We start from the raw sequence: 15,784 nt of genomic DNA, 5'->3' as shown, positions 1-15,784 counted from the left end.
AGCAGCGTATTTAAAGCTCCATCAAACTTTATTCTGAAGTCTGCTGTTGAGGCATCTGCAAGGATGAATGTCTATTTGTGAAGTTTAAATGAATTTAGACCCTCTCCAGTCGCATATGATGGCATGTTGGATTTGAACACTGGAGTGCATGAGGTTTTCAGACCGGGTAGATGGACGGATGATGGTGGATGAAGTTACAGAGGGAACCAGGCTAATTGTAGTATTACGTCTGAAAATTCAGTTGAAGGGCGGTAATGCCAAAGGTCAACGGCATTTGGCTCAATCGGGGGAAACCAATCCATCTTTTACCTGCTATGTCGGGTTAGAAAACACAGACTTTGTTGAAAATACTGAACAAACTGCAGCTTTAAATGAGAGGGTGTAAATCTGTGTCAGTGGGGTTTGTGTTCTGGTGCATTATCAGGTCCATTAATGTAGTTTCAGCTCCACTTATAAAACTGCTACTTGTTGTATTCAGCTATTAGAGCCCAACTCTGGGCCGATGCTGATAATGATATTAGGGAGTAAAACATATCCAATACCTATATATTGCCTGATATACTTGTTTTAAAATATGGCAAGGATTCCTAAGATGTCATAAGAACCCTTATGACAAAGGAATGTAATTGTGGCTTGATATTTTACAGTTTAACTATAAACATTTTTATAAATAACTAAAAAACTTCAAATTAAAAGAAAACACAAATACAACCAAATATATAGAACCTGAATAATTAAAAAAAAAAAAAAAATATATATATATATATAAACACAACTTTTCTGGATTATTTATTTTGTAAAATAAAAGTTTGCATATCGGCTAACATAACCAATAATGAAGGCTCATATCAGCCAATGCTATCGGCCAATGGATACATCAGTCGAGCACTTGCTATTATACTATGTAACATGCTGCATGTATCTATTACGTACTACCAAAATAGTAAAGCTACAACAGCCGATAGTAGAGATGATGTTCAGTTGTAAGTTAATATTTACGCAAAAATGCCAAATATTCACCAGTTGCAGCTTCTGGTGTGAGCTGGTTCTTGAAGTCTTCTCTGGTAAGACACTGACTTCCTTTGGGTTTTGGACTGTTGTGCAGACAAAAAGAGGCAGTTTGAACATGTCAGCTTGGAGTTTGGGAAAATGTGAAGGGTGCTTTTGACACAGTTCTCCGTGATTCTGTCAATCAAATGATTGATTGAGGAAAATAATAATTTTGATACAGTTGACAATGATGAAATATATTTGTTGTTTGCAGCTTTAGACAATGGTGGATCTGGGTCTGAAAAACCTATTTTAAAAGACTTTAAAACCTTTTTTTCCACCGATATTTTGCTGTATGTAGTGGCAGACGGTGAGTTGTGGCTCGCTCCACGCAACAAGATCTGTACAATCAAAGTCACTCACAGACGCAGTGATAAACTTATCAGTGATTGACAGCTTACATGACGAGTCTTTGAACTGGGTTATGCAGTTTATTCCACTAATCCGTTCCTCGAAGTAAGTCCAAACAAAGGTGAACAATCATTCACACTTACTGTTTGACCCAAGTCTGATCCTCCGCAGGCAAACAGGAAGCCCTGGAGAGTAAAGCAAAACGGGAGTTCCTGTCACTGCAAAACCCAAAGAGTCTCCAGTTAGACAGAGTCCCAGAGCCTCAGCAGTGTCTGGCCGCTGCCACACTGACGGCTTTGTTTGCCTCCTCACAGTTCAATAGAAACGTGCAATTCCCCTGATGCCGTTCCCCTGGTTTCATTTACCAACGGCCAAGAGAACTGATACAATGAAAGTACATAGCAGGAAGGTAATCAAACCCAGCTGTCTTCTATTACACATGGCAGCAAGTCAAGCACCTACAGTATTTACACAGAATACAATGGAAAAAAATCTGTGTTAAAATAATACTGGAGCAGTGTGCGGCGATAATAAATCAAATCGACGTGTCACTGCCATGCAGATAAGTTCGGGCGAAGGCTTTATTTTCTGCAGGTATTAGAGTTGATAGCATTAACTGAAAGAACAGCTATTCAGGTTAATTTTAGCTCTGGGTAATATTTTGGTCAGGATTTCCCTACATGGTCACGCCAGAGTGAACACGAGACAGTTCTCCGGGCTTGTTTTGGGAGCGCACAGACTCCAACAGACGTTTTGTTACAGTAAAACAAATCACATTTCGCATGGAGTTCATGAATGTGCAGTGTAGATACAAGTGAGGTATTATTTGTGGTATCGCCGCTCATTAGTCCCACTCTGTGTTGTTGCCATAGTAAATCCATCGCCGTTACCGACATCAAGACGGAGCAAAGGTTGGGCAGATTTGATGATTTGTTGATTCTGGCAGCTGAGCATTCTGGGCAGAATGTTTCCGCCGTGTTTTGGCCGCGTTGCTGCCACACAATGCCATTGCAAGGCAGCGTAATGGGTGGCCAAGTCTGACCACAATGAAGGAGTTTCTCCTGCCATGTTTCCTGCTTTCCACTGCAGAGGAAACATGTATGTATATACGGGCATTCGGTGTGTGTGTGTAGAGCCAGAATGGGCCTGTGCTTCACCTCACCGGGATAAGACAAAAGCTCTGCTTCATCTAGTGCCATCTTCATGACGCTTCCTTAAAAACCTGCAGTGACCATCATTTCCCTCTACTCATTTGTTGATATTAGTGTATATTCCTGGCGGGGTGGCGTCAGTGTCAGCATCAAATTCTGCTTCCTGTATAGATGGGCGACATCAGCCACGAAGGAAGTGGAACAAATACATACGGAGGACATTTGTTTATACTGTAGAAGGCAGTGACAGAAACTCGCCATCATCATGTGGATTTGACAAATTTGTGCCGCAGCTTTTTATCAGGGCTCTGTCTATAATGGCTCCAACAATAACAGTCGAGTAAAGTTCGCCCCCGATTTTGTGCACAGTGACGAAATCAGCTGCAGGAAGCATCTGGAGACCTCCTCTGTCACCAGGATTCAAACACCCCAGGACAGACTCAAACACCATCACAGACACACTGAACTCCCTTTAAAAACCTGCTCCCTTGCGCCTTGTTTCTCCTCTACCATGTAGGTTTTCTAACCGATATTGAAATACAAAATTTCAACAAAGGCCTGTCATTACGCTGTTGTATTTTTTTCAAAAGACAAGACGTGATGCAGAAATCAGCAGCTGTGAACTTTTGTAACGGAATCCTCATTCTTCCACTGTGCCTCTTTAATTGTTTGAATGAGAGTACAGATAACAAGCTTCCTGTTTATGCAGGAGGATTATTTATCAGGATGTTGATGGAAGTTAATCTCTCGAAGACAGGAAGTCCTCAAATGCTTGTTGTTCGTCCTAAATGGCGACACAATCGAGAAATGTAATTCTGATTCCTTTGGTTAATGTGTTTATGAGTAAAACCCGATAAAACCTTTATAATTTAGTGTGTAAAATTACTGTGAAAGCTCTTGTTATTAGTATTAATATTCTTCCCCACAACACAGACTTAAATGGTGTCTAAATCCACCTTGTTCCTATTTGATTCCCACTTCTCAAAGCACGGAGCTGCTTCCTTAAAAGGACCCCATCTGGATTCTTCTTCTTGTTTTCAGCAAATGGTCTGTTTTGCTTCTGAGAGACCCTCGCGTGTGTCCTTGCGGTGACTCCACACTCATCAGTCAGGTTACAATAGAGATCAGCGGGGGCTTAAGGGTAGATAGATGCGCCGCTGACGGGAGGCCTGGGTCAAGAATTTGGAAAATGAACAGGCTATTAAAACCGGACCTTCCAGACCAATTTACCCTCACTTCTGCTCCTGAATTTCCCAGAGCTCAACAAAGAGTGTAAAGCCTTGTGATGCTTCCACATGACATGCAGTAATAAATATAGCGCAGAAACAAATGCTGAGAATATCACAACCGAGGTATGAGGCAACACATCAGTGTATTTATAGGTGACCGGCTTGATTCCAGCTCCAGATATTACACTAACGCAGCCATAGTTCTCTTGGCGTTAAATCAAGTTGTTGTTGATAGAATGTAGCAAAAATAACATGCTGATGGATCTGGTACGTTTGCACCGTAAAACTATTCCATCTGCCAATTTCCACCGGGGGAAGTGAGGCACCTTTCTCTCCTCCTTTATAAATCCCAGCTGTGGTTTTAACTGTCCAAGGGTCAAATGTTGAATGCTTTCTTCATGATGCATGTGAGACCATAAAGGTTTCCTGCAATTTGTGTTTACGTGACCGTCGTTCTAAAAAGCGGTAAATTCGATACGCTCGGATTCTCCGAGGCGTAAGAGACGTAGATCTCCTTATCTGCGCCCCTGGGATCTTTATTGAGGGGAGAGTCATTTTGCTGACTGGAGTTTGAGCAGCAGGTAGAGTAGACTTCAGCAAATAAATGTTTTGCATGTGACAGTACAGATGGTATACGTTTCCTGTCAGTCACGTGATGCTGCTCCTCTGTTTTAGCCAGGAGGAAATATGTGTTTGCTCAGGGGAGACATTAGAGCACATGGCCGTGTCTAGCAACACTCAGTCTGCTATGGGTTAGAATTTGGTTGATTTATGTTGTCATGAAAACTGCAGCCCAAAATTGTATAAAGTTCTGCACTGCTCTGAAAAGAAACAGCAGCACAGCCTAACATGTCTTTCTGTGTTTCTTTGTGGCGGTGACATTAAGGGGACATTCTTAATCGAGGATTATTCCGATCAGGCAATAGCAACGACTGAAGATTGTCAAAAATGTTTCGTCAAACTCGACACAAATCTGGGAAGAAGTTGGGAAAAAAAGAGAAGAAAAAGAAATGTAGGGAAAGAATAAAGAACAAAATATTCTCCTTAAACGTCATGACCATGTGACAGACCCACACTCTCATCCTCAGAGAGGATGGGCCACGGAGATGAGTGAAAAGTCAGATGAGGTTTGCATTTTATTCTTGCAAAAGTTCGTGGTGGCCAAGGACACTCCTTATCACCACGAGTGACGACTGCTGCAAATCCTCACGCTTGTTTTCATTTTTCTAACTAAATTAACCTAATAAGCAGAACCAATCCCTGGATTAGCTCTCAGTAATAAGAACATATCTGCTTTTTGTACTCGACACACTGTTCCGCGAGCCCTGAGCTCTGCTGCGCTCCCGCCTGAAGTGCTCCGTCAGTGCAATTTGTTTTCTGGGCACCGTGTGGCTGTATGCACAACAGGTTGGCGGAGTGTGTGTGAAGTGTGTGATTTATCAAATGGGTGCCTGGAGCTGGACGGACATCTGAGAATCACTGTGTCTACGACTAACATCAGACAGACGGAAACATTTTCCAGTGGTCGGAGTAAACATGGCTCATGTTGAACGGGAACAGCTTTCAAAGGCATCCTGCATACGTTCGGTGTGACTGGCACTGCAGCATTTTTCATATTACTCAGAATTATTTGGGTTTGGACAGGATGAAGGTATTTAAGTGCATTTTTTGTCGACTTGTAACTCCTTTCCCAGACTTGCTATTCATAAAATAGTTATGTGTCACAGATTTGTGTAATTGTTTTGGACAAGACGTCTTGGCTTGATCTTTAGTTCCTTTTGGCCTTAAGGAGATTTATTGCGAGTTGCCGTTCATTGTTAAGCCTGACAGCCGCTTCCCTCTCTCCACTGTCGTTGCGTCTCTTTTGGCTGCAGCAGGCTGCTGTTTTCACCTGAAGGCCTGTACAAAACAATTTCTATCTGCTCAGCACCAGCCAGCAGTTAGATACAGTTAGCAACCAGATGATGAACACAGCGGAGCGTTAAGTTATTTCAGGGTTTTTTTGTCCTGCAAATGGAAAAAATCTGTTTCACAGCAGAGCAAACTGCGCATCATTGGACAGCAACAGTAACAGACATGGACATCTCATGAACATAAATCATTGGCAGACAGTGAAAAGGCCTTGTTGGTTTAGCGACGGGATGTCTTCTTAAGTGATGCTGTGGCTGCAGGTATCAGGCTTTTGCCGAAGTGGGCCCTGTTGCACCTCAAGGATCCGTACCTTTGTCCTGAAAGCATAATGGAAAAGTGGCAGTTGAGTGGGTGAGTGATGTCCTGTGCTATACCGATGTTGGATAATGGCCTTACCATTGAGCATCTATAAAATTAAGCAACTAAAGAGCCAGATCTTTTCCTCAGGAATTGGTGGTTATTATCCCACCACTGTGTTAACAGCATAGAACTGAGGAGCAGCTTAATCAAGTAAGAGGTAGACAAACCAAAAAATAGTAATAAAAAAACCAACCTAACCCTAATTGTGTTAAATATGAGGATGGGACATCTTCTGGTATAAGAATAGATACAGCAGCTTTCTTGTTTCAACAGGCTGCGGGTGCCAAAGCATGCGAAGACTCTGATCTTTCTTCCACAACGACACGTGACCAGAAAGATTTAGGAGCCCAGAGTGAAGCTGTTAATAGTTGACCTCTGCAAAAAGGTTTCTAGCTAAAACAATGGGATGATACTCATTCCTGCTCCTATACACAGTTTGTCATTCCCAGCCTCCCAACATCTGCTAACCTACTCAGAGCTGAGCAGATGCTGTAGTTTGACGTGTAGTCAATATAGTAGAGAGTTACACACTAAAGATCTCACATCTTGGCTTTTTTTTAAAAAAAGGACAATCTCTTAATGCTGCAGACATTAACCTAAATTCTTTTAATTTCGAGATGTCTCGTAATGCACACATCACCCCAACCTTTGACAGGCTGAATCCATTCATCACCTAACTTGAAAGCCGTTTCCATTTAAACTGAGATTCCCTGGAGTTTAGCCCTTGAATGAAATGGCCTCAACCTGCAAGTCATCCAAACCCCCATTTTCCTAAAAAGGAGTGCTGTGTGCACGTTTCCCTCACGAGTTAATAAAGACTTCCCACGACCGGGCTCAGGCTATACGCTTTGAGAGAAGGGTTTGGCAGAGAGACGGGCTCTTGTGCATTTCAGCCAAGCATGAGGCCTTTTAAACCGAGGATCAGAGCCTCTTGCAGCCTGACGTCATCCTCCCCTCACCCACCACGGTGGAGCTTCTCTGTGAGCACGAAGGGGGCAGCTTGGTGCGTTGCCATTTTCGTTGATCAGATTAACATGTGAGAATCAGAGCACTGGAGTATAACTCATGTACCGCTCAACTTGAGTTCAGGGTAAAATCTATAAAATATGTTCAACTAAGCCAGATTCATTCATACACCATCAGTGTGTATGTTGCCGAAACCATATGCGAGCGCCAAGTATAGATATGTAAGGGAAAAGTCATTCGTGTAGCAGAAAAAGGGAAATCGTGGGGAAAGAATGGGGCGAATTGTGCTACGCTGTATTAAATAAATGGGTCCTGAGTGTAAAGATAAACACAGAGATAGTATATTGGCAGAGACCTTGTTCCACAGAGTGGGGGTGTTGTAGGTGAAGGTTTGATTCCCAGTTGTTTTCTTTCAAAACATGCTGAGTGGCAAGCTGTCATCCATCGTGTGAGTTTACTATATGAATAAGTACACAGGGAGGAAGAGTTCGCATCAAGGCTGTCATTAAAGATCCCGACATGAAGATTTTTAATCCCATTGTTGAGAATTTGCAGTTTCCAAAGAGTGCTGGGAACCGGTGGAAAACAGCTGCTTCCCCGCTGAGTCTGCTGGCAGAGTAGCATGACTGGAAGCATTAATGAGTGATTTTGTCACTATGTGTAAAACGTTGTAGGTTTCAGACATGAACTCCGGAAAATGTCACGGCCCGCATATGACGGATATGATTCCTTCTGTCAGAGATTTTCCTGCTGTATTCTCACACGGGCTTTTTTTTTTACTAGGGGGCTTAGCAGGAAAAGCTCCAGAAAATGTATTGAGCAACATTTGCAGACGTTTGGGTTCGGACTTCAGTGCATGTCTGAAAGCAGCTCTACGGAAAAGCATGCCCCTGACCTGACGAATGAGGCTGAGAGAATCTTTTCAACTCCACATGGGACGTCATCACTGTAAACTCTGCCCACAAAGCTCAGATTCGGCAACTGTCTCTCATAGCAGCAGAAACAGTTTTATCGCTCATGAGTTAACTTTTATTTGAGAGGAAGAATGTCTTTATTTTTTTCACACATCATATACTATAAACCTGCTGTTCCATATGTCCACTCCCATTGTCATGGTCTTTAAAATAGCATGAATCCCAGCTTTGGCCTCTGTGATCTGGACACACACCCTCCAGCCTTCATGTCTGAATGTCTATTAACCCAGCCTTTGAGTAGAGAATGACCCTTGACAAGTTTTCTCTTGAGAACTTACCGTCATGTAAGTAGCAGTTGTTGGGTTTCTTTCCATAAAATTATGGGTAGCAGGCAGTAAACACTAGCCGGTGTCTGTCCCTCTCAGCTGGAGCTCAGGAATCCCTCTGTTCTATATATAAACTAAATAAAAGCAGGATCAGGAGGGAGTATATGAGCGGACCAGGGCATAAATGCGGGCGGGGCAATTGGCAGCATCGATCTGAAGATAATAAAAACTGAGGCCAAGTGTTACTGAACGGCCGCTGACACTTCAAGTGTAAGCTTTCCGTGAGTCTTGGGAGCTCTCCAGTTGGTTTGCAATCTGTATGCTTGGTGCTTCAACAAGAAAATCCCCCTGAATCTGCATAATAATAAATGCTCTGATACATAGTGTGGAAAACCCTCCATGTCCAACTAGTTTAATGGAAAGATTGGGCCCATTTGCTTGTCCATAAAAGTGACTCTTAAAGCATGAGATTTCATCGCGAGTCGTCATGCCCTCCGGTTCCCCTGTGGCTTGTGAGGCAGTGAGATAAGCGGTGGGAGTTTGGGGCCGGAGACCCGAGCAGCGAACTCCCAGGGGGTCGGTTCACTCAGAGGCCAGAGGACAGGGGCCATTTCAAGCATTCTGCTTTAATGGCTACTGAGGCTGAGCACTTTGCCAGTGCCTCACATTGTATACCACCGCCTGTCCAACACTGACTGCCACCATGTGTCATGTTACCTCCCAGCTGAGCCGACACACCACTAGAACAACACCACCTCTGTAAGTCCAATGAGGCATGAATTGCACTCCAGGGGTGGATGTGGGGTCAATGTCTTTTTAGGATCTGTGTTACCGAGCCTTATTTGACCACTACTCTTTTTTAATGGGCAGTGCTGGCCCAACATGAACATCCAAGCACTGTGTTTTTTTTAGTTTACACTGGTAAACCTCCACTGGCAAAAGGCTTTTAGCCTCCTCCCGTCCACTCGGCTTCAACTAACTAGAGCTGTTTTCAGAAGTGAACTGTGAAAATGCCTGGACATTTACCGGAGTTTGTCGTTCACATATGAAGTTTTTTAGTCAGACGCGTTCACAAGAGCAGGAACATTTCTGGAGATTTTCCTGCTGTATTCTCACATGGGCTCACTCTGAATATTTCGAGAAATTTACATGGGGGCTGGCAAGACAAGTTCTGGGAAATGTCCCGAGCAATAACATGCAGTGGCGGCACTTGCGTTCTCAAGTACAGCCCCTCTGGAAAATTTCAGGAAAATGTCTGGGCTTCAGTTTGTGTCTGAAACAGCGTAACTATCAGCCCTATATGTGAAAGCATAAATAGAGTTAAAAACTCACTGGAGTACGACAACGTTTAGCTTGAAGCGGTGAGGGAAGTGAGTCAGCTGGTGTTGATGATACCTGCTCAGCATCAGCATGTCAGTGCTGTCATTGGGAATATGTTAACATCATGATGTTAACATAAGGGTCAAAATACCGCTGTGCTCGGAGTTCAGCCCCACTGGCTTTGGACTCAAAATAGAATTTAAAACACTGATAAAATTGTCAAATATTAATTCTTGCTCTTTTTCTCTCAATGATACAAAGGTGAATGTCTTTAGGTGGTTTGAACTGATGGCTGCACAAATCAAGTTGGGCTCTGGGAATTTTTATAAATGAATGAATTAATTGATTAATCAAGAAAATCACAGATTAGTTGATAACGACAATGTGATTTGCAGGCCTATTTTCAGCAGCCAATATTATATAGACAAACAGATAATGTCAGAAAATCACTAAAAACTCTCTGATGTTATCAGCAACCCCATGTTTTTTATCTGTGTGCAGCACCATTTCCCAAACGAGCCCCAAATCTTCTGTTTTTGTCCGCTCATGTCCTGCACTAACAGCCGCTCTTTCCTGCTGTAGCTCTCTCACAGTTGATGAGTTGGGTGCGTTCCCCACGGCTGTTGCCTGATGTGTTCAAAGCCCAGACTGGCCCTGCCTGAGGAAAGAGGATGGGTGGAAAAAACACTGATAATGGACAAAAGAGAGAAAGGGCAAAAGGACGAGTGGCCACCAGAAAGCACAGGGAAGCCCTGTGTGTTTTCATTGTGGGTTGGGCTCCATGTTGGTTGACATCAGTCGGGCACAGGTTGCCTGTGTGGGCTGCCGCTTTTAGGCATCAATCACTCAGACCCACCAAGCAGCCTCCAAAGAGCTGAGTGCAGCTGTGGAATAGAAAAGAGTCGAAAGGGCAACATTAGTATCTGCTCTTCCCATGTCTTTATTTCAGCGCCGTCGTCTAATGAAGATATGGGATTTGATCACGTTTAGCTCGGTTTTTTCGTTTTGCCTGCATTGTTTCCAAGCCGGATGCCAAATCAAACACTTCTTCTGTGGTCTAAGATGGAGCCGCCAGAAATGCAAAGATAGCTCTCAGAGGCAGTGCCAGCAGAGTTTTTTCTTTTTTCTTTGAAAAGGTCCATGTGTTCGCCTTGCTGAGACCTTTCAGTGGTGGCCCCGGTTATTACTACTTTCAGCAAAATGACAAAAAATAAATAGTAATTGATGAGAGAGTTGTATCACACATCCATTAAAACCAGTTGAGATGATTTTGTGGTTTATCGTACACTTACATCTGCAATCAACCATGTGGATCTTTGGCTCAGCCACTATAGCGATAACATCATATCCAGACTGTATGATCTCCCCATAATCTGCTGTGCAATCGGTCTCTGCGCCCGGCGTCAATTGGAGAAAGATGTTAAATTGCTATAATCATCCAGGCTGTTACAAGTTATTGCTTTGAGGTTGAGATTAGTTTAAATAGTTCTGCGTCCATGGTGGGACAATTTTTTTGCAAAACCCTTTTTTTTTTGGTTCATGTTCCCCGTAGAAAGACGTGAAGGACGTGTTCACAGCCATCACGTTCGAGGTGGCGTACAGCCTGGGGAAGCATGTGCTGACCGGACACCAGGAGCAAGACCTGCCCGCGCTCACTCCAGTGCTGCGATGGAGGAAAGGAAACAAGATCGCAGCGAGGAATGAGGTAAAATACAGATCTGTATCACATAAATATACACAGTAAAATCCCTCCGAATGTGGCAACTGAAGGTTTCAGGGCTTCTCATTTTCATCCACGCCAAAGCAGGTGGTTTAAGAAAGCACATAGATATGAGTGATATTTCAAAATTAACCTTGAAAAATATATTTTGATCTTCATATTTGGATTCGTGAGTAAAGTAAACTCTATATCCCCCGATACTATGTTGATAATTTATTGTTCTATGCAAGGGAAATGGGCATCAGATAGGATTTCTTTCTCTTAGGTCAAAATGTAGTGTCACAAGATCATGATTGCTCAAGAACCGAAGCCCGTTTACTCAGATGCCCTATCATCCTGCATTTTCATAAAGATTTAGTTCATACAAGTTGAACCAGTGTTTGTTTTATGTGAATTTTCCTCTTGTATTAAGAGGATCACAGTTATTTTCTATCAGTGGAGACTCTGATGTAGTTTATATCCTCGGCTGATTCGACTGTAAGTGAAGTTCTCCCCACACCTGACATCAGGACCGCAGAAGGAATGAAGGAAATAGCTCAAATTGAGGTTATAATGATTTGGTGTTAGTTACAAGCTTATTATTGTCTGTGTTGGCTTTTCTTGAGTGGAATCCAAAAAGGCTGATTCATTTATTTTCTTTGCAACCACCTCTAACCTGCCCCACATGTGTTTCCCCACTGTCTGCACTACTGAGGGATTTGCGTCTTTCAGCATCTACACAATCCATTTATCTGAAACTCATCGAACTTTAACGCTTGACTTGGGTTTCCTCTCAGGATTAAGCCTCAAACCAAAGACCACCCTCTGACCAATTAAAAGAGAGATCAGACAGAGAGAAAAAAAAAGATTTAAGGCCTCTTCTTGGATAAAAAGGTTCTGGATGGCTCCTTCGACAAAACAACACTGCCCCCTAGTCTGAGCGTGGCGTCGGTGTGTTGAGTGCGCAGGCAGCATGAGGTCATATCAACTGTGTACTTTGCTGTTTCCTCTTCAGACTTGGTTTGAGAAGAACTGCCTGTCAGACGACTGCGCTGCAGACCTGAGGCTCCACGGGAAGCTGTTGCTCTCTGGGTAAAAAAAAACAAACCAACAACCTTCGACTTCACAGTTTAGATTCATTCTCTGCCTTTGTCTTTTCTTCCAGTATACTGGGGAAGCAGGCTGACGTCATAGGCCATGTGGGTGTGGGTAGTGGAAGCATGACACACGCTTGGAAGATATCCATATGTTTTTCCATCGTTAGGGAGTTCCCTTTCTTTTTATTGTGTATCATCTGCTCCCTGTGCATTTAGTAAAGGTTTACGTCTGTCATGGTAATGAGTTGTCATTTTGAAACCGATGTCCTCTGTTTTTCTGAAACACGCCAATACTCTATTTTAAGGGCACTCGTCTTTATTTATTTACATTTTACTACGATGATTTCAAAATTAAACAAACTTAGATCTCTTGCTAATGTAAATCGTTGCTTAACGTTCTCCTTGAACGTCCCACATCTGTTTATAAGAAGTTTCTTTACACTCTGAAACACGTTGTTTACTTTATGTCCCCAACAGGTTGCACAGCAAGCCCCATTTGGCCCTCGGAGGAGTGAGGAACGTCTCTCTGAACTTGACCATCTCAAATGCCGGAGACGACGCATACGACACCAACATCTACTTCAACTTCTCCAGAGAGGTTTTCTACATCAACTTTTGGCAGAAGGTCTGTCGTGGCTCTTGAAGAATCTGTTGTTTATTTTATCTTGGGTTCATGGTTTATATCCGAAACCTGATTGGCTGTCTTTTGTTTTTTTGTGTGAAAATGAAATGAAACACGTAACCAAAATTCACACATACATATCAGCTGAATATCATTAGTTTTCCACTGAGATGTACATTTCTTTTCAGAGATAGTTTATTTAAAAAAAGACTGATTATATGTCGGGAGCGCAGTCTAAACAGTGAAGCGTCCAAAAGGACAGATCATGGGAGAAGGCTGTGGTGCTTAAAGCTTTACCGGAGCCATAAAGGCCATAAAGGTACAGGCCTGTAGATGAAAGGGTGAGGAGCAGAGGGGGGGGGGGGGGGGGCAGCAGCAGCAGCAGCTGTCCCATCTCAGAACGCTGCTCCTCTGGCCGACCTGTCATATGCTTCCTGAATCATACAAGACAGACGCACCATGTCTGTAACATATGAGCCGTGTGCATGAGAACAAATCACAAAAGTCATATTACATCAAGCTTTGTTTATGCACTGTTCAAATTGCCTTATTCGTGTGAAAAAAAGCTCACAGGCATATTGAATGGGGTCTCTACAGGTTTGCAAAAGACAACAAATAGAGGTATTGATCTGACCTGCTCGTCACACTTTGCCCTCTAAAAAGAACACAATTTCAACATTCTGTTAAAGAAATATCGCCCCCCACCATCCCACATTAAAACTAATAGATTTTCCGTGCGACCACGCTGTATGCGGATGGATTTCCACCTCTGCCTCTGCCCACGTCTGTTTGCTCACTTGTTGCAAAGAAGGACGGCAGGTCCGCTCACAGCTGAGAGAGAGAGAGAGAGACGCCACGTCAGGCGGAACCCTGCGCCGGTTCAGTTGGCTTTTCAGATGCTGGAGGGGACAACATCCATCAGGAGAGCTCTTCCCCCTCATAATGGACCTCATGTTTATCCCTCAGCTGGGTTTTTCTTCCCCAGTGATGGATAGAACGATCTCTGTAAAGCACCAACCCCGTGACATGATTTAATACCCCCCAACAAAGCTGAAATTGAATTTATATAGAATACATGCTTCAGGCAAATATTACAATAACAGCGCTTCAGTTTCATAGTTAATCTGATTAACCACCCTGGCATTAAGTGTCGGGTTTCCAGCCGCCACAGAGGCTCATTTTGTTCTGGAAACTGATAAGTTGGGGCGGCCCGGTGCACAAAGGGGACAGGAAGAGAGAGAGTTGAAGAGATGACAAAGAGGCCACTGAGCAGATTTACTGCCGTGCACGTTTTAGACATTTCTAATCAGTGCAGGAGAAGCCTGAGGATGTGATAAGAAAGTTAGGGTCGGCTCTCAATACTCCCCCATGGCTTTTTCGCCAGTGAGCGAAGCGTAGGCTTGCACTCCTCTCGTGTTTAAGACTGGGGTGTGTTCACCCTCTGTTGTTCTTGCAACACAAGCTGTCAGGGAGCCGTGGAGGTGAATTGGTTTCAGGAGCGTGGCCTCTGCCTCTGCCTCTGCTCTCCTGGGACCCAGAGACGGCTGCGCCAGCTTCTGTGTTTTCATTTTTTATCACTGAAATATTTGAGTAGTCTGTTGTTTTAAGGGCCGAGCTGCGGCAGATGTTTGTACCATTGTATTTCTGGCAGAGGTTTATTCTATTCAGTGGGAGATCGTTGACTTTTTACCTCGCCACATTTACCTTTTACACACAAAATATGCATGCTACTAAATCATGATTTGTTAGACTAAAACACACAAACGCAATGTGTGAAGAGTTAGCTTCACCTCAACCATCTACAGTAAGAAAATACTGCTCACACGTTAATGCGGCAGTTGTGCTCTGTGATATTTGAAATCAATTTCATGATATTTGTGAGGGTTTTTCAGCAGTCAAAACTCTACACACATGGAAATCTAAAGCTTAAGTAACTGATTATAGTAGTTTTTAATTATAATTGCCTCAGAATCCTCAACTCAACTCAAGGATTATATTTAGATAGTGCTTATGTTTGCTTAAGTTCAATTTTGAACTCAGAATATTGACCTTTAAACAAATATTATTATGGTGTGGTATTACTGCTTGTACTTGAGATAAAGGTCTGAATATTTATTCTGCCGCTGTCTTATGGTGATTTATCAGTTGGAACAATTGAGCATTGTGGAAAAAAGCCCAGAAATGGGGAATGCAGCTGAGAAATATACCTGTATAGAGAGTTAAAAAGTAGAGGGGAGACTATGATTTGTAAAAGGTAGACCAAAGTAAAGCCAAATTTTGAAATACCAATGTCAAATGCGCAAAGTGGACGGAGCATAGACTGTAAATAAAGATTAGGGTCTTTATTTACAGTCTATGGGACGGAGCAGAACATGCAGAAGGCCTCCTGTGAATCGTCACAGACACTGACGGACTGCTCCAGTGGAGGCTTAGGCCAACAGTGGAGCAGGATAAACAGCCGCGGTGTTATTTAATGGTCCTGCCATTTCTGAAAATCGCAGCATGTATTTGTTCCTGATAGATAGAGAGATAGAGATAGATAGATAGATAGATAGATAGAGAGAGAGAGAGAGAGAGAGAGAGAGTTAGCACGAGGAAGAAAGTGAAGAGGTGCTGAACAAACAGACTTTGTCATTCGGGGGCCCGAGACACTACATGTCTTGAGTGCTCTGTTCTCTCTCAAGAGCTGCCAGGTGGGTGATGGGTAAACAGGCTGTCTTCCCCGATCCTGCCCTGCCCCATGCGACAGGCGCTGTTTGCACAGCAGCACGGAGGAATACAGGAAATT

General features: G+C 43.2%; 1 protein-coding gene across 1 annotated transcript in view; it reads left to right on the top strand.

The window, feature by feature from the left end:
• Positions 1 to 15,784, top strand: part of itga9 (integrin, alpha 9) — a 46,357-nt gene that overhangs the window by 19,069 nt on the left and 11,504 nt on the right. Inside the window, exons 16-18 of the mRNA XM_035605148.2 lie at positions 11,131 to 11,283; positions 12,293 to 12,369; positions 12,852 to 12,999. Coding sequence (XP_035461041.1) covers positions 11,131 to 11,283; positions 12,293 to 12,369; positions 12,852 to 12,999 — 378 coding nt within the window. The remainder of the gene's footprint in view (positions 1 to 11,130; positions 11,284 to 12,292; positions 12,370 to 12,851; positions 13,000 to 15,784) is intronic.

The sequence above is a fragment of the Scophthalmus maximus genome, chromosome 10, assembly GCF_022379125.1.
Source record: "Scophthalmus maximus strain ysfricsl-2021 chromosome 10, ASM2237912v1, whole genome shotgun sequence".
NCBI lineage: Eukaryota > Metazoa > Chordata > Actinopteri > Pleuronectiformes > Scophthalmidae > Scophthalmus > Scophthalmus maximus.
This window is presented reverse-complemented; position numbering and strand designations above follow the sequence as displayed.